Genomic DNA, 25,035 nt, shown 5'->3' on the forward strand with positions numbered 1-25,035 from the left:
TTATTTGATACATATATTATAGGATTTATATTTTTATTATCTTAACAGCAAAGGTTTACTCTCAATGGTGCAACAAGGTGTATACTCAGTCAAAACAAATTAAGGTGACGCTGTTTCAGATACTCATCATTTTTCTGCTGTCCTTTTCTTAACTTCTCAGTGTCATTTTCAGTTCAGCTTATCTATTCAAAGCAGTTTAAAATAGTTGGTTAAATTTTAAGAACTTTAGAGCTGTGGGTTAAATCGATTTTTGTAACATTTGTGCTGCCTTATCCAAGTATTGTACAGGGATTTTAGTGCGTCTGGAAGTGGTGTACTCTTGCAGCTGGGGTTCCTTTTTCCAGGGAAAGATTATGCCAAACATTCTAAGACACCACAAGACTCTTGCTTTTGCTGCAATAGACTACTATAGCTAGAGCTCTAGTTGACCACTTTAACAGGTACAAGTTGGCAGCGCATGCTTTCAGATTCTTAAGAGTGTTTGTGCTGCATTCGTCATCGATTTCTACTGTAATGCTTCTAAACTACTCGTGCTGCCCTCATGAACAGGTCTGGAACCCCATGATGAAGGGAAAGGGAGTATGTGCCACTGAACTAGGAAGACTTCTGAATAAACATGAATTTGGGCTGCACATGTAATTTTGAAATGGGACTGTTGTGTATTTCTCATTAACTTGCTTTTTAAGATGTACAGCACATCTTGGACTGTTCCTAAGTTTACAGCACCTGTTCCCTATTAGGAGTTACAGCCTTAGGCAACAGTCTAAATTGTCTGAATTTCATTACATTCATTAAGTTATTGGGAACTTACTGTTGTGTTAAGGGCTTTACCATTTATTTATCAATCAATCAATCAATCAATCAATCAATCACATTTATATTGTATCTTTCCTCTCTAAGAAGCTCAGAGCAGCATACATGGAGTTTACTCAATGGCCAGGTGTTGTTTTCAGTTTTATTTTGGGATAATGTCTAGTGATTTCAGCACTGAAATCAATGAGATTGAAGTCAAAAGTAACTTGACCCACCTATTTCAGTAGAGCCAAAATGCTGCTACCAACATAAAGTGGAATACGTTCCTGCTTTTGCATACACAGAACGTACCAGATAGAACCAATCTGCTGTAAAGTCAAAGTATTAAAATACTGCAAACAAGTTTCTAATCAAAACTTACAGAAACACACTTTTCAAATTCAAAGACATTTTATTTTATTTACAAAAATAGAATTAAAAAACTCATTTTTATCTCTTGATAAAACGTGGAGATTGCAGACAATATGAACTTTGTGGTGCAGTAAGCGTGGAGTAAAGCAACAAAACAGAATACAGAAAAATGGGGAAAAACGAGGTGAGTGACAAGGACTAAGGTGAACAAGCTTACTGTGTGTTTTCTCAGAAGTGTGTTGCAATGTATTCTTTGGGGCTTATCCACAGGCAAATGTTCACAGGATACGGGCCTTAAAGTCCAGTCCTCTACATGTCTACTCAGGAATAAGCCCCTTTGAGTTCAACGGTGCTTGTTCCATGTAAGGGGGAACAGAACAGTGGCCTTAGAGTAGGGGAATACACTAATGAGTGCTGCTACTGCAATGGGGCTTCCCCCTTCCTCTCCTCCACCCCCACCCCAAATTGGCTGTGGGGTATAAGAACAACCTCCAGAAATGCATGCGGGGGAAGAAGAAGGTTTCCTCTTGCAAGCTGAAAAGCTTGTGCTAATGACTGCCATGATGAATTCCTCCCTCAGCAATTTTCTTTCTTAACGTAAGCATACAACTATATCAGGATAGAATATTTTTAAGAGTGAACAGATTTCCCTTCAAATCTAAACATCAAAAAGATAGAAACCCCTCTGAGGAGACTGGAGCCTATCTCAAAACAATGTGGAAGAATGCCACTGCTCTACGTTTTGGATTATCGTCAAGACAAGCATTATATATGCCCCTGTAAGCCCCTTTAGTACCAAGGCTGCTGCCTGTAGATCTCTTTCTCAGTCTCTCTGCCACTGAAATGTTACCTCATAATACCACTAAGCCTCCCCTACACCATGGAAATGGAAATGAACTTGGACAACTTTGCTGCACCCACAGAAACAGAGGGGCTTTTCCAGCGCAAAATGTCACTCCTTGTTGACTGGTTATAATTTGTTCCTGGCAAGCAGTGCAATGGTAGAAATTGCACCAGTGCGATGGACAAGAACATGGCCCCATCTTATGGGGCAACAAACCACAGACCCAAGTACATTAAAGTTGACATACTGATGGTGATCATTATAGTGTGAATTATTTAGACTTGTCTATACAAATTGGGATGTACACACATGTACTTTTTGAAATTCAAAAACAATTAACTTTATTTAACTTTTTATATTTCAACACATTTAAAATAGTTTACTCTATTTAAATATGACTGACAACACTATACAAATATTTCTTAAATATATTTAAGAAAATGTTTTGGTCTTCCATCTGAACAATAAATACAGGCACTTCTACGTATATAAAGAAAGCAGTCATTGTTTTGAATAATTGTCTGATATAACACAGATGAAGATATGGCAGATAGAGGGTTTTAGGACCTGTGCCTTTGAGATACCCTTAATAATTATAGGGGTCATTTGAGTGATTTGGAATCTCAGAAATTGCACGTTTTCATAAGGTTCTAACCCTAGACCATAAGGAAGACCCAGTTTTTGTAAGCCAATTAACAATTCACATATCAGTTAATTTTATCAGTGAAGTTGCCTGATTTTTTTTAGCAACATAAAAGACAACAGAGCAAATGTTAAGCCTACTGTGGAAATAAAGAGACTGTGTAGGTCTGATACCAGTTTAAGAAAAAGTGCTTGACCATTAGCTAAGTCTGATGCAAAGCAACACTTAACCTCCACTTAACTTTAAACTATACAGCTTCTCAGCCATAGATATGTATCATCTGATATTTTAAACACAGTTACATACACATTACACAGATCTCCATAACATTTAACTGAATACTGTTCAGTGGGAGGATATAACGAGACAGTGGAAAAGGAAAGCCATAAAAACCAACTGTTTGGTGGCATGAGTTGCATTTTACTCAGGAGTAGGTCCATTTAAATCCATAAACTTAAATTACTTGTAACTTAATTCCAATAGGAGTACTCAGAGTATGAGAGCTGAACACTCCACCCAAGTCTATTTATTTTGAAGTTACTTTCCCGAATTTGAGTTCCAAAACAGTCTCTGAGATATCTTATCTCAGGAAAACAAATCAGTGTATAGCTTCTATCACCACAATTAAATAATTATTATAATTAGAAAACAGGAAAGGTCTTCTAATATTTGAGCTAAATGGTCATTAAATTAATAGTTTAATCACAACTTCTGAAGGGTATTCTTTTTCAGGTTTTTATTCGGTCAAAGTATTGAATGCGTGGCAGTGGAAAGATAAAGGATTGCATCTACATGCCATATCCTCATGATGTGCATGGTTACTGATGTAATTGTTCTTTTAGAAGTTCTGGACAAACCATTTATAGCGAGTTTTGCTTTGCAAAACAAACTATTCAAAGTACTAACCATTTAGCCAAGAAATTAAACCCAAATTTGGAGAGAACTTTTGGACATATATGTACTCAACAACTTAAATCTGGATCTTGCAAGTTCGTCCAAATCTTAATAATTTCTTGGGGTTGCCTGCTGTGGACCAGCATTAGATTTGTGTAGGAACAAATATTATCCCTGTGTTTCTCTTCAATGCCAAAAGTCTTGAAGCCTTTATGTTTTTCGGGAGCAAGCCCAAGTTTCTGAAGGCACATTCCAGTATAGACATCATCAATGGGATAGAGTAGGACTTGGTCAGATGCATTGGCTAATCTTAATGCAAGATCACCAGAATAGAGAAACCCACCACCTCCTGCATACGGAGGGTAAGAGCCTTCATAAATACTTTCTGGGATGTAGTACTTCAGTGTCTTGTCACGATGAGGTCCAGCATCTTTGATCACATCACCTATGAACAAGTCTTTGGCTTTATCCTTGGTTAAACTCTTCAAGTAATCCAGGATCTGATGCGTGTTCACAAAAACATCATCATCTCCCTTAAAAATAAACTGGGCATCTGGGCAGGTATTGCTCACCCATTTCAGAAACAGTACCTCTTTCAGGGTCAAATTGAAGAAAGTATCTTTGTAGTCCCATAAAAGAATATCTTGGTGGGTTTCACTCTCAAATTTCAACATATCTGAGAGATCAGGAAAGTTATCCTCCGGAGAGTTCTGGCCTAACAGGAAGACCCTCACAACAGTTGCATCTCCCGATTTAATTTCTTTCCCCCAAGACTGTCGGATTGCTTGTCTTCTGTCAAAATGGGGAATAAGTGATTTGATAGCCAGAAGCAGAAAAGGTTTATGTTTGCACTTGTGTGGTTGGTCCACTAATAATGAATAGTTTCTACATCTCAAGTAATGCAAGAAGTCTTTAAATCTATCTGGCAAGTCTTTAAAGCCATTAATTTGTAGAGCTACAAATGGGTCAGGATCACACGCATTTGAAAAGCTGCCATTAGAAGATAAGCTTTCTTCCACTGTCATATTTGTAAGCAATGCAAAAATCGGATTGGATAAGCGTTCCAGCTTCTGCTGCTGTTTATTCCAATATGCCTTGTGAGGAACAAATTTTCTCCAGAATTTGGCCTGTGGTATTATAACGTGCCTTTTTGAATTCTTTGCTTGGCCACTGCTCTTTGACACCTCCACAATCACATATATAAAGAAGTTGACCATCATTAGAATTCCCAGCAACTTTAATCTTCTGCGTCCAACACTCATGTCTCATATCTAGAAAAAAGAAAGAGCCATTAACATCTGAAAAACATGTAATGGTATATATAGCAAGATATTGTTCCAGATGAATGCAATTATTGTGTGACTAGGTATTTGGAAGAATGCGAAGCTCAGTAAATCAAAATCTCATCCTGAACTGGGAATACAGTAATGCACAAGCTGCTTACAGCAACCAGTATGAATGAAAGGTATAAAACTGAACAAACGACAAGATTTTATTTCATAGAACTATAGAATTGGAAGGGACCCAAGGCTCATCTAGTCCAACCCCTTACAGTTTATTGAAAGTTATAAACCACATTTTCATATAAAATATCACAGGGCAATATACAGACTAAAAACACAGTATTAAAATACAGTGGTGCCTTGCAAGACGAAATTAATCCGTTCCGCGAGTCTCTTCGTCTTGCGGTTTTTTCGTCTTGCGAAGCACGGCTATTAGCGGCTTAGCGGCTATTAGCGGCTTAGCGGCTATTAACAGCTTAGCGGCTTAAAGAAAAAGGAAACAAACTCCAAGAACTCGCAAGATGTTTCGTCTTGCGAAGCAAGCCCATAGGGAAATTTGTCTTGCGGAACGACTCAAAAACCGGAAAACTCTTTCGTCTTGCGCGTTTTTCGTCTTGCGAGGTACCACTGTAAAAATGTGAAACATATCACTGAGAACTGATTGGCAAAGAATCTCAGATCTGAAAGGCCTGTCTGAATAAAAGTTTTTAGAAGGTGTCTAAAAATGTGCAAGGAATGCTCCTGCCAAACTACTATAATAAAATAAATACTGGGGGACGAATTGTTTTTGTTTGCCATTATGTTATGTATGTCTGTGTTTTTATATTGTAAACTGCCCTGTGATCACGGATGTATGGTGGTATAGAAATTTAATAAATAGATAATAAAATATAAGCTAGGAGTTCCACAGGGCGGGGGGGGGGCCACACACTAAAGGTTTGGCCCTGATAAAGGCAGCTAAACCTCAAGGGTACCTCTCTCTCTCGGACACATGCTCTTATATCCGACTAGGAGAACAAGCTACCTAACAAAATAGTTCTTAATGTACTGGATTAGTCATTTGTATTACTGATAAGGCATACCATATTATCCACCAAAGCGGAACTGAATATGGAGTATAAAATAAACTTAGAGAAATTTATTTCCATAGTACTACTTGTAGTTTTCATTATAAGTTTTGACTTACAAAGCACTGCCCATATGTTGCATTGCAGTGTGTGGAATATTATTACAAGTGTGTGGAATATTATTACAAGTACAGTATTATGTATGCCTCTAGGCAATGTATAGTTTAAAACAGATTAACGGTATTGAACATAATGATCAAACTACAGCTAGCAACACAATCCCACCACAAGCACGGGCTCTCTCTCTCTCTCTCTCTCTCTCTCTCTCTCTCTCACACACACACACACACACACACACACACACATCGCTCTTAGGTTATATAATTCCAATAAGCAAAATTAAAACACTGGCTGAAAAAGAAGCTAAGATTTTTTAAATGTTGAAAACAATTAAAAGACTTCTGAGAAAAGAAAGGTTTCTGTCTGGCACCAAGGAGACTTGAAGGGGTGGGGCAGGAGAAGAAGCTCCCTTGGGGAGAATGATCCACAGGCATGGCCGAAAAGGCCGTCATTCATTGACCCTGTCCAAATCTCAACAGAAGACCACTCATCAGATCTCTGAGGATGATACAAGGCTTCTTTTGACGTTCTTCAATATGATCAGATAAAAGATCTTGCTATGACCAATCTAATTCTAAGTCACTGTTGCAACATGAACATGTAATTTAAGAACAAATTACCGTAATTTTTGCACCATAACACTCACTTTTTTCCTCCTAAAAAGTAAGGGGAAATGTCTGTGCGTGTTATGGAGGGAATGCCTACGGGTGGCATGCCTACGGATTTTCCTCCTCTAAAAACTACGTGCGTGTTGTGGTCGGGTGCGTGTTATAGAGCGAAAAATACGGTAAGTAAAATGTTGCTTAATAACCAGGATGTTAATGAAGGTCCCCTGAACCCCATCTTACCAATGTCTGATCTTACTCTAAAGGAGGCAATTGTGAAAACAGCTCACACCAAGAGTGTAAGTGGTTAGAAAACTAGCCTGAGTTTACCTTCATATAGCTCTAGCTCATTGGTTGTTTTTCCTCCCATTTCCAAATGGAGTGTTTGAACAAGGAGAGGCTTTTGTCAACTCTCATTTTCACGTTTGGAGGATCCAAAAATATTGCTTTTGATCCTCCTAGGGGAAAAAGTAGCACAATTTCCCCAACCTATTGCCCCCTCAGATGTTTTGAGCTACAACTCCCATCAGCACCAACAAACATATTGCACTAACTGGAAGTTATGGGTCAGGAAAGGCTGAAGGAGTCTGTAAAGTAAAACTTGATGTATACAGTTGATTTAAGCATGCGAATTATGTGACAGAGACCTTTCATATATTGGCACCTTAAAGTTTATATGAAAGATTGTGTGCTTAAGATTCCCCTCCCCCTCCCAGCCCTGAAAAATATTTCAAAATTCCCTTTCATAGAAAAGCTTGCATTAAATTCTAGTGCAGCAGACTGGGAATTAATGCTTTTCAATTTGCTCCTAAATTTTATCATTCAACCGCAGAGACCCAAGGGCTGGTCGTCTTCTGTAGCTGCAGCAGTGCCCTTATACGATTCTACAACTAGCGCCAGTGTGGCATTATGGGCAGTGCCAGGCTTGAACCTGAAAGACTCAGGTTCAGATCCCCCCCCTCAGTTATGAAGCTCACCTTGGCCTGCCACTCATTCTCAGCATAACCAACTATCAAGGCTGGTGCAAGGATACAAATGAGTGCTGGGGGTGGGGGAGACAGGACGGGACACATCCATCTGTACCAGACTATCTCGGAGGAGGAAGGTTTTCTGTTTGCTAAATAACCAAACCCTTCCCACATGCGTGTAGCAGGTCAGACTGAAAACAAGGGGTGCCTTTAGACATCTGTGGCACTTTACAGCGTAGAACACATAAATAACAGCAGCAAAGTTACTTGTTTGGAAGTTGTAATACCAGTTCCACCGTACAGTACTGGTTAAGCAGCAATCTTTACCCTACAGGCCTAAGGGAATGTGCAAGAGTAGCAATTAGAATTTCTTTTCAAAAAATACTCATGGCAAAGGGTGATATTCAATGGCAGTCAGGGCATTACTCAGTTGGATATCACACAAATAATTCCTGAATTCCCCTTGGAATTATGCCACTTGCATTACTTTCATTTAAAAATATTTACAACATGCTTTTCTGCTAAACAGAACATTTAAAGAAGCGGCCACAATCTCAATGATATATATATAAAAAGCTCATGTAGGCAGGATAGATAAACCCAAATAGCCGAGAGCAAAACAAGCACAGAAACAAATACAGCAAACAGAAAGTAAACTATTCCCAAAGCTCTCAAAACAGTTTTTGGCTGCAATATTATACTCACTTATCTGGGACTAAGTTCCATTGAACTCAGTGGAGCTTACTTCTGAGTAGAAATGTATAGGATTGCGCTCTTAGTGTGGAGACAGAAGCCAGGAGTGAAGAGGCCAGATGTCTCACTGAGGTGAGGGAGATTCAGAGCCTGTGTGCAATGGCTGATAAGGCCCTGCCCTAGTAAAACACCCACACATCCGCCAAAATGCAGGAGAACACAGCCTTTCCTCATAATTAAAGAGTCAAAACAGTCTGTGGAATTAACTACCTGCTAATTATTTTATGCCTGATTTTTAATTAAAGCATTCTGAAGATAAAGGCAAGCTCCTTAGTTATTTAAAAGAGAGCAAAATTATTTTTAGGATGCTAAAAAGCAAATATGCTTTTATCTTGGGGCAATAACTTTGCCCAGTATTTAATACTAAACCGTGAATGAGGAACAGTAGCAGGAACGTAAGCTTACCTTAAACGTAGCTTGATATCAAGATGGATCCTAAGAATCTAGAGGCTTTCCCCCCTCCTCCTTTCCACTGAAGTTCCCTGCTCCCCCTTGAAAAGCCAATCCAGAGGGCTTGTAAACCCTAAGGAACAGCATGGGGAGCTACTACTGGAAGGAGTTGCCAAAAGCTGAGAAACCCGCCCCCTGCCAGCAGCTGTCTGGATCCAACCTGCACCCTGGTACACAACTGTACTGTGTGTGTTGTTCTGTAGCCACCTTCATCTGGTATGCCTAGAGGTGTATTGACAGGCAGACGGTGATCTATATTGCTCTCATTCCTTCTCCTGCATGCTTCCTATACACACAAAAAATCAGAGAAGGAGCAGGCAAGTAAAAGAGTTAGGGTCCCCACCATTTAAGTTCTCACTACTGCTTACCATGGGAGAAATTTAAGAAGCAAGACAAGATCAATCAAGAGCAGTTAGATAGGAAATTATAAATGCTTCTTGTGCAAAATGGCTTCATACCAATTTTTTCCTCCTCCAATTCCAACCATTTTCTGAGGATTCCTCAACACCTGGGATAAGCTTTGGGGGTTGTATAGGGAATGGGAAAGTCATGCTGCACTGTAAGCAACCTAAAGTCTTAATGTAGCAATTCTGGTGGCAATTCTTATTCACCACAGATTATCAGGCAAGTGGCTGTTTGCAAGCCCAGCGTTAAAATATCCATTTGAATTTTCCCATAAAGGCGTAATCTTGAATTTTCATTTTATGTTCACATTGTATTTTTATATTTTATACAGTGGTGCCTCGCAAGACGAATGCCTCGCAAGACGGAAAACTCGCAAAACGAAAGGGTTTTTTGTTTTTTGAGCTGCTTCGCAAGACGAATTTCCCTATGGGCTTGCTTCGCAAGACGAAAACATCTTGCAAGTTTGTTTCCTTTTTCTTAACACCGTTAATACAGTTGCGACTTGACTTCGAGGAGCAACTCATAGAACGCGGTGTGGTAGCCTTTTTTGAGGTTTTTGAAGACTTTGGTGATTTTTGAAGCTTTTCCAAAACTTTCCCGACACCGTGCTGCGCAAGACGAAAAATTCGCTAAACGAAAAAACACGCGGAATGAATTAATTTCGTCTTGCAAGGCACCACTGTATTGGAGGGGGGTACATAGTGTGAAAAAGAGTAATTATTGTTGATAGTATAAAAATGCTGTAATAAATAGTAAAAATAAATAACTGAACTCCAGGACAAACCACTTCTAAAAACAAAATAATTATGATCAAAGTAATTGCCAGGACTGAGCTATTTAAATGTAAATTAATCCATTTACGTCTTCATAGGAGACATGTGCAAAAAAAATAAGGTAGGCATCAATCTTATGGCCGCTTTTGTTGCACACTAAGGAGAAGGAATCTTGGCTATCTAAGCGAATTTTACTCACTTGTTGAGATATAGCAGATTGCAGGCTTTGGCTACACTTAAGGGTTGTGTTTTCATGCAAAGTTAAACCATGATTTTAGCCCAATTGTGGTTCTCCTGATTCCCCCAAGCCAATTCTGGGGGTGCTGGGGAGGAGAGGAGAACAACTGGAAGCCCTTGCGCAGGGCTTCCATTGACGGGACTCGTTAGCTGAATCCTGTCCTATGTGACTTAGTTGCATCTGAAGTATTGTGCCCAGTCGGGGGCACCACATTAAAAGAATGATACTTACTAACTACAGTGCTTCCAAAGAAGGAAGAGGGGTCTGGTAACTAAGTGATATGAGTTATGTACATTTATTCTCAAAAAGATTAATGGAGTACATGACTGTGGTCTTCAAATATCTGAAGGGTTCTCATGTATGAGTATTCCCTGTTGCTCCAGAGGGTGGGATTAGAACAGATGGGTAGAAAATGCAGAGAAGCAGATTTCTGCTAACATTAGCAGAAACCAGAGTGGGGGCAAGACATTGCACCCCTAAGACTGGGCCCAGCCTCCTAATACTGCTGTGCTGCCTTGCATATTCCTTTCTTTGCTCCTGGCTTCTCTGAGGAAAGGGAGAGCAAGGCATTGCGGAAGAGGGCGTCCAGAGAGTGCCAGTGTGGCCCTCACTTTGCAGCACTTCAATCACAGCTTAACTATACAATTATAAACTTCTTCAAAACACTAAAGTTTTAAGAAAATGTTGACGTGTATTCTGAAGCAAAAACTGTGCAAGCACTCTCTGGGGGACTGCTTCCACAAGGCCTCACTCTAGGGAACTCTTTGTCAAAGTGAAGCCAGGCCTTCTAATGCCACTGCAGCTGGTGGGAGCAGTTGAGGGAGTAGGGGGAAGTGGCAGCAGTAGATGGGCAGACCAGCCACCATATTTTTCGCTCTATAAGACGCACCTAGTTTTAGAGGAGGAGAACAAGAGAAAAAAATATTCTCTCCCTCTCTGTTCAGCGCCTCTGCAGCAAAGCGGGAGGAGAAAAGGAAGGGGCTCAGTTTCTTCTCCCGCTTCGCTGAAGGGGCCTGAGCGCAGTGGGAGTGAAAGCAATGCAAAGCCTCCTGAGCACAGTGGGAGGCTCCTGCTGTGCTCAGGAGGCTTCGGGCGGCTATCCCTGAAGCCAGGAGAGAAAGAGGGACCAATCCCTCTTGCTCTCCTGGCTTCAGCGAAAGCTGTGCAGCCTGCATTCGCTCCATAAGATGCACACACATTTCCCCTTGCTTTTTAGGAGGGGAAAAGTGCATCTCATAGAGCGAAAAATATGGTAATTATGTTAGCGGACAGCCAGCTGGTTTGTTAATAGCAATGGTGGTGGTTGGCTGGCCCTGTGGCTAGAAGATGGTGGGTCATATGATCTGTTAGTCTTCCCCATGCACTTCATTCAGTGTGGGCCTGGAAGAAATTTTCTCACAGCATTATTACTGATTGAATTAGTTTTTTTAAGTGCTGCATTTTAATCCATGGCTTAAGTATTACGTGCGAACACAACCTCACTGCTTCAGATGGCACACAGTTGGCCTTTTGACTATGAATCAACAGCCAATCAGATAAGCAGTTAATAATATTGTATATAGCAAAAGGAAACTTACCAAGTACTTCCAGATGGTTGAAGGCAATATGGAAGATACTCAAATTAAGCAAATAAAAAACTTCATTCTAGCTCAATGACTATCAAACTACTATATAAAATACAGACAGGATGGCATTAATGAGCTATGATATCAGGCTAGCAAACCTGAATTTATTACAATTTCAGATGGAAAGGAGAGGATTTGGTATTGACTCTTCCTAACAGAAAAACTGTAAGGCATACAGGGGAGAAGCTGCTACATAAAACTGCACTGGCACTTTCTTCTGTATGCCGTGACATCAGAGTGCATTGTTAGCACATATTAGGAGCTGGATACACTGAAGTGATATTTAAAAGTCCTCTCCAGACTTCAGAAAGAAGGGACACCGTCTGCAACACAGCATGAGTTTCATGTACCAGCACCAACACAATTGGGTAGGAAGTGTAAGATTTTAGATATCCAACACACTCGTGAAAACTGATTTCAAGTAACAGCAAACTATATAGGTAGGCCAATATTATGTATTCAGGTAGGTCAATATTAGTAGCTGCTGCCCATATTTGGAGCTGCAGAGATTGTGTAATTCAGAGGCTTTTGCAAATGTCATCTGATAAACTGCCATGAAAAAGAACAAATCTTCTAAACAATTTTACACAATAATTTACATATGTGTAGTTTACTTTGTTTTTTGAGCTAAATTTTGTAAATACAAAGTGTGTCATGAAGCCCACAGCATTAAATGGAACTTCTGCATAATGATGTGAGACTGTGCGCTTATATGGAAGCAAGTCAAACTGAACTTCGTGGAGCTTACATCTTGAGTAAACATGCATAGGATCAGGCTGCCCATCTCTAGAAACTAAACAGTACAATCCTAAACATGACTACTAAAAATACATCGTATTGAACTCGATAGGGCAGGTAAATGGGGTTGGGGTTGCAGTCTTAAGTCAATCTACGAAATCGTTTTAAATTACAATGCACAGTGCATTGTTTCTGGGATTCAAGCACAAAAATGTATGTGATTCCTAAGGCGTCACTTGCTTTCAAGGCTTCTAGATATTCACCTTCAGATCCTCAACTTTCAACACATGGTCTGCTTTCTCCACCTAACTTTCAGCTGCCTCCACTTCCTAAGACACTCTAGGTGGGCAGGAGAAACTAGGTAAGATGATGATGGTGATAATGAATTATTAAATTTCTATTTTGCCCTTCATCCAAGGATCACAGAGAGGTTTACAATCTAAAAAAGGCAAAAATACATAACATAGCAACAAATAAAAACAATACCCCGTCTAACAGTTTAAAAGACCATAGATTGGCTAATTAGCCAAAGGCCTGAAAGAAGAAGAAGTATGTTTTTGCCTGGCACCTAAAGATATGTAATGAAGGTGCCTGGGGAGAGCATTCCACAAGCAGGGAGCCACCACAGAAAAGGTGTTCAGTGTGTGGATGCCTTTTGTTGAATATGTACCGTTCAGGTTATTACAACTGTACAGGGAGCGACCATTTTGCGCACGTCTGATTGACACACAACCACCAACACTTGGGTCCTTTTAGACCCAGAAGAGGGCAGAACAAGGGATGGAACAGAGCAAGCTTATGCATGCTCCACTAATGGGGGGGGGGGCAGGAATGGAACCCCCGTGCAAAATGGTTGCTACCTATATTATGTGTTTTACTTATTTTAAAATGATAATTGCTTTACTTGTTTTTGTAATTGTATATTGTTGCAACCTGTCCTGGGACTTTATGGCAAAGGGCAAGGAATCTTACAAATAAATAAGTAAATACAGCAGCTTTCATATTATTGAAAAAAAGTTTCGCTTCTATTATAAAAGTGGAATTATGGCTAGCCTCTGTTAACCTGGCACTTGAACAGTAAAGTTATCATCAATTTAGTAATATGCAAAGTTCTGTATCAGTAAAAGGATTGGGGGGGGGGCGACAAGCAAATAAAGATTTGGGGTTGATGTTCGTGAATTTTAAACAATTAGCTTCAAATCATAGATAGCATATTTTAGATTAATGTACACTTTATAAAGTCAATAGGTTGGCAGCCTTCTTCAGCAGCTTCCATAATCTCTGACCATTGGTCATGAGGACTGGGGCTAATGAGAGCTGTGTCTCATTTGAAAGGCCACAAATTGGGGAAGGCCCACTTAATGCTTCAGTATTATTATTGTTGTGTCAGACAACAATAAATTCAAGTTAGCAGCTCCATCCTGAAACTGCTTCACTTGTTTTATGCAGTTTTAATCCTGGGAAGGATTACGGTATAAACAAGAGATACAGTACTTCTAACTTTTCTTCTTTCACTGGCCACTGGCTGGAATTTTTTTTTTAATAACTCTTTATTGGGTTTTATATAAAGGACCACAATTATAAATAAATAAACCAAATAAATAGACCAAAACCATCTTGTATCATCATTCATGGATAACAAAAATAGCATATCTCAGACATTTGGCTTGTGGTTAGTGGCCAATATATAGGTTCCTGGTTTATAATTTAAACAAGATAAAAGTAACAGTTAACATTCAATATCACGTAGCCAACTGTCCAGTCAAATATCCTTGTGGTTGTGTTAAAACTGAATATGGATAATAATCATTTTCTTTTTAGGTTTCAAATAAGGCAAAATTGGGTACTGATATATAATTGAACGTGAGAATGGAAGTGAAGATCTTGTTTAAATAAACCAAAGTGGGCCAAAGGCTGGGGGCGGGATTGTTCATACATACTAGCTGTAATAATAAAATTTCAGGTCTTATATATGTTCATAAATGTACCAACCAAGCACAGATCAGCACAGGAAGACCGACCTGAAACCATTTTGACTCCCAAGCTGACCAAATGTTTCTCTGCAAGGAGGAAGGAAGTGAAAAACCTTCCTTGTTACAGGAATTGGGTAATCACCATTTCAAAGGAACGGGCAGACTACCAGGAAAGGCAATCAGATAAGGCATTATCAGATAACCCGACTGACAGGAAAAGAAACAACATTCAAATTTCTGTTGTAGACCACCTTTTCTGTGATGTAGGTATGATGTTTGTGGGGGGGGTGTCTTGGGTTACACCTTCTGTGATGTATGTATGATGTATGGAGGAGTGGTCTTGAGCTCCAGGGCAGGGAATTAAAAATGTCTATTTTCTGTTATTTTCTCCTACCAAGAGGGAACCCACGTAAGGACTCTATACGGGCTTTTGGATACCCCATAAGGGAAAAAGGGCAGATTTTGTTTACAACATAGCATATGTAATAAAATCAAACCACTGGGGTGAAGCCACCCTTCTTGATCTGTCCACATGTCAACCACAGCTTATTTGTTAGTCTCTCAAGAAGCGCTACTTTCTAGACTGTCTTATATCGGTTATCTACTGTTACACCAAAAGGATCTTTCTAGTGTTGACTATGTTACATTGTGCAGACTGCAATAAATGGCTTATTAATTCTTTGTTGTGTGAACTCAGATCATTGCCTTAGCCCCTCCACATGAAAAGAAGAAACAGGGTTAAACTACACAAAGTCAATCATGCAAGTATTAATTTTTTCAGCCGGAATCCTTCCTACCCCAGCCACAATGTCTAAGGGATAATATTAAATGCTTGTTCTGTAATGCTGATGAAAAAAGCTGTTGAAGCAATGGTATTTGAATAGCTAGATCAAACTGGTTACAGCATGGGAATTTCCAGATGCCCAAGTAGGTTAATTTTGTTCCTGTGATACGACTATAGAAACTCTGATTACTTAATCACATTTTCTCCCTTCCAGGAACACAGGTTCTGCTCACAAGGCACAAAATTCAGTTTGCACTTACATACGTTAATGTCTAATTTTCAAGTATCCAATTCTACAAGCCTATGCATACTTTCTAAGGAGTAAGTCCTATTTACTCAAAAAGACTTATTTCTGAGAAAGAATTCTTAGGATTGCTCTGCCTGTCATTCACCTTGATTTTGAACAGGTTTACTTAGAATCTGGATCCCACGAGGTACTTTTTGGTAAGAATATTTAAGATTGCAGTCAGTAAAGGTTGAAATGGTAAAGCATTTCAGCTTCTGGTTAATTTAGTTCTCATAAGCCCATGTCTGTGTCAAGTTCTTAGTCAATTTCTTTTCCAACAGGGATTGTGGTAAACCTGCATTACAGTTCCTTGAAATGGGTTCTATATACTTTGAACTATGAACTCCTGATATGCTGTAAGTAGCACCACAAAATTCATGTAATGGAAATCAAGGGACTGAAATAAAATTCAGAAATATTGTTTTAAAAGAAATAACAAAGATATGATGACAGAATATACAACTAGTTTTTGATAGTTGAGATAATGAATTATATGGTAAAAAGAGAACTTTTATTTCAGTAACAACAGTCAAAATTAAAGAGAGCAGAATTTGAATTAATCTCTGACTGCTTTTCAACAGCTTGCAGAGCTCCTAGCAGCTAAACTACTATGAAAAAGAATGATAAAAAGCTGGAGTTCAGCTACTAATTAACAGAAGCTGGAAGAAAAGACAAGAGGGGTTAAATGGATCACTAGTTGCTTGGCTGCCTCTTCTGAAACTTTGGGTTTTTTTCCACCAGCAAAGAACAGACCTTTAACCCAAATATTACTGTTTGCAATGCATGACCATCTAACAAGATAAGCAGCGATGTTGTGAATAGGTAAACACCATGAGCCAGTTACAATTGCTTTGACTATGTTTGTGGGAAAATATCAGCAATTCAATGAGAGGGCAGCTCAGAAGGGCCACCCCTGTGTTGCACTATGTTATGCATCCATCATGTGTTCAGATTCTTAGTAACATCTGAATAGTCAATGATGTGTCAAAAAGAAAGGACGGAGTAATGAATCATGCAACACTTTCCAAGTGCCATGGTGACTAAGATTACAAGCTTTCCACAGTGACAAACCCAAACTCTTCAACTATGAAACGAAAAGAAAAAGAAAAAGACTAGCCAGGAGCCCTCATGCTTGTCCTCTGTTCACGGGGGTGTCCAACTTCCAAGAGATTGCAATCTACTTCCACTATAAACAAACTGGCAGTGATCTACACATTGGATTGACTGGAGTTGTTGAGCTTTTTTGGGGGGAGGATCAGCCAAAGTTGTTGTGTTTGTTTGGGGGGGCATCAGTGTCCCTCGACTGGCCAGGATCAACCAGGTACCTCCGTGATCGACAGGTACATCGTGATCGACCTGTTGGACACCCCTGCTCTATAACATGGGTATTTTTATGATTTCTGAACTGGGCTACTTGGCTTACGTCCTCCCCTTCCATAGATGGCCAACAAAAAATGGAAAGAAAGATCAGTTATTGCTCAGCACTCCTGGAATGGGATCATGGACAATGCAAGTGAGCTTAGTCCCAGTTTATCCAACAACTGTTGAAGAGGTGCTGCATTCTGCTAGTGGATCACCCACATTATACTGCAGGGGCCTGAAATGAAGCCTTGATGTTTTCCATGAGTAAGTTTAGACCTCAGAAATATTTAACCATGCCAAGTAACATTCTAAAGGTAAAGGTAAAGGGACCCCTGACCATTAGGTCCAGCCGGGGACGACTCTGGGGCTGCGGCGCTCATCTCGCTTTATTGGCCGAGGGAGCCAGCGTACAGCTTCCAGGTCATGTGGCCAGCATGACTAAGCTGCACGGAAACGCCATTTACCTCCCCGCAGGAGCGGTACCTATTTATCTACTTGCACTTTGATGTGCTTTCCAACTGCGAGGTTGGCAGGAGCAGGGACCGAGCAACGGGAGCTCACCTCATCACGGAGATTTGAACCGCCGACCTTCTGATCGGCAAGCCCTAGGCTCTGTGGTTTAACCCAACAGAGCCACCTGCACCCCATAACATTCTATTCATTCTAGTCATGTCTAATTAGGCTCTATACTAAGCTACTGATGATGAAATTATTTCATCAAGTTTCCCTCTGCTTAAAAAAAAAAATCCAACCAGCATTAAAACACTGGTTAGGACTTCTATTTGATTAAATATCAATTGCCTCTCAAGGGGTTTCTGCTCTATTTTTTCTTAGCTGAGTATACAGTAATGCAACATTTCATTATTCATCTTCTGTGCTGCATCTAAATGTTCTAAAGATGTGTGACTTATCTAGCTGTTGCCACCAATGCTAGCGCTAATTTCCAGAGTGAAAGTTGTTACTCTACAATAGGGGTCAGCAACCTTTTTCAGCCGTGGGCCGGTCCACCGTCCCTCAGACCATGTGGTGGGCCAGACTATATTTTGAAAAATAAAATAAAAAAATGAACAAATTCCTATGTCCCACAGATAACCCAGAGATGCATTTTAAATAAAAGGACACATTCTACTCATGTAAAAACACACTGATTCCCAGACTGTCCGTGGGCTGGATTGAGAAGGCGATTGGGCCGCATCGCCTACCCCTGCTCTACAAGGTTAGCATCTGTTTAGTATCCATGTTGTTCTGTCCACTGTGCACAACGGCCAGATTCAATGGCCTTCAGGTGACCAAAGGAACTATGGCTTGCTTTAACACACTTTGTCCTCCTTCTATTCTCTTATTCCCACTCTCGGCTGTCTCTCTACTTGACATCCAAAAAGGAAACACCAGGGAAAGTGGGGAAAGCCTCTGTTAGCACATGTTTGCCACACTAGCAACCCTTGGCTTACTGTGAGGTGTCAGATGAGTCACTGGTTAAAGATGCACATGAAAAAACTCGAGGATAATTTAGTAGCTATGATTCTACAAATATGTAAAGAGCATGTTAAGTTTTTCTTATCTGAAAGGGAAACCAAATAACCACATTTCAGAGCTAAGATGAAAATATTAGGACTGCAATCATTACACACTTGCTATTTAAATAATTTTAAATCATTAAATCATTACACACTTGCAATCATTACACACTTGTTATTTAAATCAGATTCTTTGAAGAATATAAACATAAAACAACACATTTCATTTTAAAATATCATGGTTTGAAATTATGTGACTGCATTATTAAAGGTCTAAACACAAAACCTATTTGAACTGAACCCATTAAATTTCATCCAACACCCTTTACTAGAGTTTAAGAGTGCTTTCAACTAGGTTTTACTCAGAGTAGACCCAGTGAAATCAATGCATCTAACAGTCATGTTCATTCATTTCAATGGCTCTACTCAAAGTAAAATTTAGTTGAATACTACCCAAACTCTTTCTATTTAAAAACAAACCCAGGGACAAAAAACACAGTGGTACCTCGGGTTACATATGCTTCAGGTTACAGACGCTTCAGGTTACAGATTTCGCTAACCCAGAAATAGTACCTCGGGTTAAGAACTTGGATTCAGGATGAGAACAGAAATTGCACGACGGCGGCGCAGCAGCCGCGGGAGGCCCCATTAGCTAAAGTGGTGCTTCAGGTTAAGAATAGTTTCAGGTTAAGAAAGGACCTCCAGAACGAATTAAGTACTTAACCCGAGGTACCACTGTATTTGACTTCTGAAGGTGAAGTCATTGTAAATAGGTCAAGAGCTCTGAGGTGGGGACATGCTGACTACTGTCTTGGTCATGGTAGAAACTGTCACTTGTGTTCCCTTTTTAAATGTGATGCTCAGATTGTGCTGGCCCTTCTTCTATAACAGCAGACATCATGGATGCATACAGGGAAGGTGAGGAAAAAGCATGGAAAACTGCTTGTGGGCACATGTATAATTTGAAATGGTAAAGGTAAAGGGACCCCTGACCATTAAGTCCAGTCGCGGATGACTCTGGGCTTGCGGCGCTCATCTCGCTTTACTGGCCGAGGGAGCCAGTGTTTGGAGGGTAAATCAATCAGCTGCTTCACTCCTTTTCTGGTCAAGTGGTAGCAGAATGCAGAGTAGTCTGCATTCCTGAAAGACACTCCAGTAGTAGTGCTTGGAACATAAGTGTGATAATGGCTGGTTGAGCAATGGCTAAGAACAAGTAGCGTTTATCAGTCTCAGCCACATGCTGCTGCTCTCTAGTATCTGCCAGCTATCCTCCAAGCTCTGAAGGTCCTGAGGTACATGGGAGATCTCCAAGCAACTATGTGGTGACCCCCCCCCCACTCCCTCTCCAGTTCCAAGGTTTGGATAAAGGCTACATATTGTGGATGGGAGAACCAAAGGCCTGAGGGTCAAATGTGGCCCTCAAGATCTCTAACTAGCTCTTGAAACTCTCCCCAGGCCACATCCCTCAATGACCTTGTGTTCCTCCACTCTAACAATGACTCTTGCTTACCTTAGGGTTGCCATACACCCAGAATTTCCTGGACATAGCCAGGATTCAGCAGTCTGGGCAGAAATTGCTGAAATGTCTGGGAAAATCTGGACGTATGGCAATCCATGTCAGCAGTGTTGTTTTTGCTGATTTCCCTTAAAAATAGCTCAACAACTTCCTTGGGGGGGGGGGGGATTTTGTCCGGATTTTCACCTTTTGAAATATGGCAGCCCTAGCTTGCCTGGATGGAAGAGGGAATGGTGTGGATGGGTGGGTGGGTAGAAGGTAGCCTACTGTATAAACTCACAAGATTGCATTTATTCCCACCCTGGCCTCTAGCCCTGCCAACAAATTACATGAGATCCCTGGAAAGTTGTCCAGAAGACAATGTGGTTCTCAGACGAAAGAGGCATGCAGGCAAAATGTTTGATAGCAGGGCCTAATGCCCACTGTGTGCCTTCAGGAAATACTGCCCAACAGTGCATGATCCTCTCTACATCTTTCTGGATCAGAGAAGGGGTTATAACTGGTGGGGGGAGGGCTAGCAACTGAAATGTTTGGCTAAGCCAGTAAGGTTAGAATTACACAGCCCTATTCTCGACTCCGTTTTCTCTGCTCAGTGATCTCATATTATTATGTAAGTACTCATTGAAAGTATGCTCTCTCTCTCATAGTAGTTGAATTAGTAGCATGCACTGGTACTCCCCCCCTCTCAGATCCAGAATTTACATTGTGTTGGTGCCCAGCAGAATAAGTGGTGCTTATTTATTTAGGAATATTTTTACCCCCTCCCTCAGTATTGCTGAAGTGACATTGTTGCTGCCAGGATGGCTAACCTAAATACCTCAAGGACCGTCTCTTCCCATGTTAACCTACCCGAACCCTGAGATCATCTTCTGAGGCCCTTCTTCTTGAGGAGGGTGGCAACATGAGAATGGGCCTTCTCTGCAGTGGCTCCCTGTCTTAACATCCTATACCCTTTTTAAAATGCTGGCTCTTTTGGGGGGGGAGGGGAGTTATTGGGTTGTTATTTTTGTTTTGATTTTATGTATTTGATATTTTATGTGAACTGCCCTGAGACCTTCAGGTATAGGGCAGTATAGAAAATAAATAATTAATTAATTAATTAAATAAATAAAACAGTTAGAAACAATAAAATCAAAGGGCAATAAAATAGCAAAAGCATAAAATTGCAACAGCATAATAAAACAAAATTCAGCCAAGGTGGTCTGGGGAAATAAGCAGGCATTTGCATAACAACACTAATGTGTTAGAGCCTTTGCCAGAAGCTTCCCTAAGGAAGACATTCCAGAGGCAGGAAGCCAACACCAAAAAAAGCAGAGATAAAGAGAAAAGGTTCTCCAAAGGTCTACTTAGCATATGGACCAGTTCATTCGCTGAAGGCAATACTTTAGTACCTGGGTCCCAATTTATATAAGGCTTTAAAAGGGTAAGCACTTACACAATGAATCAAGTCTAGAAACTTGACAGGGCTACTTCTGGGTAAACATGCAGCGTACGCTGTTGAATATTCCAGGTACAATCTTTGGCCCACCAAGGACTATAAGGCCTACTGCATTCAGCTAAAATCTGACCTGCTATTTTATGAATTGCCGCAGATAACCCTTATGTTTAAGTTGCTGTTTTTGAGCAACTCCAGCTAGTGGATCTGGGGCTCTGGAATGAAAAAACGAAATAGACCCCCATTAGCCTAAAGTATGCCCACCCTAAAATGTGTGGTGTATTGTTAGGTATTTATTATTGTGCACGGCAAGCTAGGACTATCTTTACTGTCAATCAGGTGGCAAGAACGTTTTACTTTTGTAACAAGGAGAAACATTTCTGTCAACTATCTAGGTGTCCTTGCTTCTCGACAGTGCCCAAACTTAAGTCTTCATGTGTTATGCTGCTTGGTATACTTGCAGAAATCCTCAGTTTCACAATTGCTGCCCCAAGCAATTACAAATCATTGCAGCTCACATGTGTGGGCTACACTCCCAGAAGTATGACCAGAGGTTCTTTGATAATGTTAGAAGAGAATGAGATTTTTAATCGCAAAGTTATGGGTTTGAGCCCCACATTAGGCAAAAAGATTCCTGCATTGCAGGGGTTGGACTACATTACCCTCATGGTCCCTTCCAGTTTGATGATTCTGTAAGTTTTAATTGCTACGGCAACCAAGACATTCAGGACATTTTATAATCAGCCCTTTCCCCTGGCAATTCAAAGCATGACTTTAAATCCCCTTGATCCACCCACACAGAACATCCTGACTTTTTAAGAACATGGTCTTCTAAGAGATTCTCACCTTTTATTATAACTTGTTCCTTAAAGTGTGTGTGTCAGACTAGCAGACTCATGATTTTTACAATCCTGATTAACTACAAAATAGCATATAGATTTCAAAGTCTGAAAAGTGGAGTAGCATGTAAGAGCTATGCATTGACAAACACACTTCTCTATGTTTGTTTTGTCCTTTGTCCATAACATTTGACGTACACTTAAACCTTTATTCAGTAATAACTTTCACTGAGTTATTACAAAGGATTTACTCAACAGGATTTACTTCCAAGCATAAACTCTTTTTTCAGTTTCTGTAATCTACCTTTAATCTGCATCATGCACAACGAGCCCTAAGGCTTCTTTCATGAAAACACATATGCAAACACTACCAAGCAGCATATTTGGAAGACACTTGAAACTGAGCAGTTGCCTTCATTTACCAGTGTCTGTAAACAGAATGGTCGCAATTATCGAGCTTCAGTACTTCCTACAGCCTGGAATCAGATTCACCATAATTCTCTTCAGTCTGCCTCGGCTCCAATCAGCGTGCTGGTGTTCTGCTACTGCCTTCCATACTCTCCAGTGCCACTCCCTTGCCAACAGTCCCTTCTCCTCCACCATTCCAGGTTTCCCCAATCTGGTGTTCAACATTGGTTTTAGATTACAACTTCCATCAATCCTAAGAATTAAGCATCCTGGTTGGGGGGTGATGGGTGTTTAAAGTACACAAAACATCTGGCTGGTATCAGGTTGAGGGAGGTTACGTCAGACTCTTAAGCAGTCAGCTTTCCCCCCCATCTTTAAAAAATATATATTTTTGATTATAATGTACAAAACAAAACAGGTGAGGATGTGTGTTTGTCTCTCATAAGTAAGTGTATTAAGTTCTGTCCCAGAACCTGAGGAATGCAGGTGACATGTTTATAGCAGGCTGAAGTTCTTTCATGTATATCACAAACATCTCCCAAGTTGCCACAAAATTCCGGTGCTTATGTTAAAAGTTTATTTCTCTACCATGGCTACATGCTACTCTTTGCAACCAGACTCTTAAGCAGCCAGTTGATCCCTCCCTACCTGTAGCATGGCAAGTTTTCTCCAGGTTGTTGTACAACTGACCCAGCATGTGACATAAAGGGGAAGGCCTATTAACACCCTGATAACATGGTGACACACCAGGGAATTATGGAAATAGTCCATTCACTTCCTTGGATTATGAGAAGTCTCAAAAGACACCCTTTTGCTACCTTTCACCTAAGCCATACCAGATATATTCTACTCAGGTCTAAAAAAGAAAATCAAAATTTTATATGAAAATTAAATGACACTTATTGGGAAAAATCTACAGAATGGGACATTTCATGAAAGCTAACATTACTGTTGTCATACAGGTGACTAGTTAGAGGTAGAGGTATGGAAACATAAATAACCATGACTATATCCCTATCTATGAAACAGTGGTATTTACCAATTTTAATAAAGTGCTTCGTAACATAACAAAAACTCATTGCAACACGTAATTTTTGTGATCTTTGGCAAGAATGGAAAGATTCAAGAGCACAAAAGAATCAAGGATTCCCCTTATTTGATGAAAGGTAACCAATTCCTGTCAAAACAGATTCCATATTACCTAGCTGAATCCTAAAGTTAATCATTAAACTACACCATGGTGGGCTGTTATCTGGAGGTCATGCTAAAGGCTTTTAAAACAATTTCTGCTATACATTCTTGTGTTAAAGACCAACTAAATTTAAAGTAGGTTATTTTAAGGCTTATTCATGTTTGATGTCTGCACCTATATCAGTGTGGTAAATTCTTTATGCGTGAAATCACCCTCATGGAGTGAGATCATTGTGTCAAACCCTACAATAAAATTAACTCCACTAAATGTGAAAGAAGAAAACCTGCACAGATGCTAAAAAAAGAACTCCAATTGAATTCCAGAGGATGCTTCTATGCTTGGAGCAAGTTGGCATGGATTATGCTTGCCACTTCCAATTTAGAATGAATTATTTTTCCACTTTACAGCAGAGGGCTGCAGCTTCTAAGGGGCAACTGTCAGTAGAACTGTCCCACTTCACAACAAGGGCTCTGTGTTGCAAATTTCTTTAATATACTGTAATTCATGACCAATGCCAGAAGATCACAAGGTAAGAGCAGCCAGGGCAAGCGCCTGCTATATTCCTCCTTCCAAATTTGCAACTAGGGGGAGCCCTGTTTAGTTAACACTAAACAAATCTCAAGGCCAACTTACTTTTCCACTCAAGCAGAAACAGGAACAGCTCTGTGTCATGTTGATACCTGAATAACAGCAGCAGAAATCTGGCCCAACTTCTTTTTACTAGCCAGATTTCACCATCACCCTTAATCAACCACCCGCCCCCTCCCAACGGGGCAACCATATACATATGCACTTAGAAGTCGTCGCCCCCGCCCCCAGTCAAATGGAAAAGTCCATGTGTCTGGGATTGCAACCTAAATGTCTTTGTAGACAAAACCCCTCTACATTTTCACTTGCGCCCACATGACCTCTACCATTCCTGAATACAGTATAGACAAGGCTGATGAATGGCCTGTGCAGGTCGGACAGGCAGCGGACTGGGGGGGGGGGAGAGAGAAAGAGAAGAGAAAGAGAAGAGAAAGAGAAGAAAAGAGCCAGGCGAGAAGAAGACAGGCTCCAATCTCAACGCCACAAATCTGAGTCTCGCTCGCACGCGGCCACCGAGGCCGCCCGAAGAGGAAATTCCCCACTTTGTCTCGGAGACCTCAACGCC

General features: G+C 40.4%; 1 protein-coding gene and 1 long non-coding RNA gene across 7 annotated transcripts in view; one reads left to right on the forward strand and one right to left on the reverse strand.

Moving 5' to 3' along the window:
• Positions 1–1,184: 1,184 nt before the first annotated feature.
• Positions 1,185–25,035, reverse strand: part of B3GNT2 (UDP-GlcNAc:betaGal beta-1,3-N-acetylglucosaminyltransferase 2) — a 51,746-nt gene continuing 27,895 nt past the window's right edge. For 5 of the 6 annotated variants that reach the window (XM_083495278.1, XM_083495277.1, XM_083495275.1 and 2 more), the window contains one exon: positions 1,185–4,816. In XM_083495278.1, coding sequence (XP_083351404.1) covers positions 3,614–4,807 — 1,194 coding nt within the window. In that variant the 5' untranslated portion in view covers positions 4,808–4,816 and the 3' untranslated portion in view covers positions 1,185–3,613. Of the gene's footprint in view, positions 4,817–8,746; positions 9,078–11,784; positions 11,917–25,035 lie in introns of those variants that run through there. The other variant, XM_083495276.1, reaches the window with a different exon arrangement.
• LOC310703215 lies at positions 12,119–17,376 on the forward strand. Its single transcript, XR_014524001.1, has 3 exons — positions 12,119–12,931; positions 15,895–15,969; positions 16,195–17,376. It is a non-coding gene; the product is annotated as an uncharacterized lncRNA (long non-coding RNA).

Source organism: Podarcis liolepis (assembly GCF_965112155.1).
Source record: "Podarcis liolepis genome assembly, chromosome: 3".
Classification (NCBI taxonomy): Eukaryota; Metazoa; Chordata; class Lepidosauria; order Squamata; family Lacertidae; genus Podarcis; species Podarcis liolepis.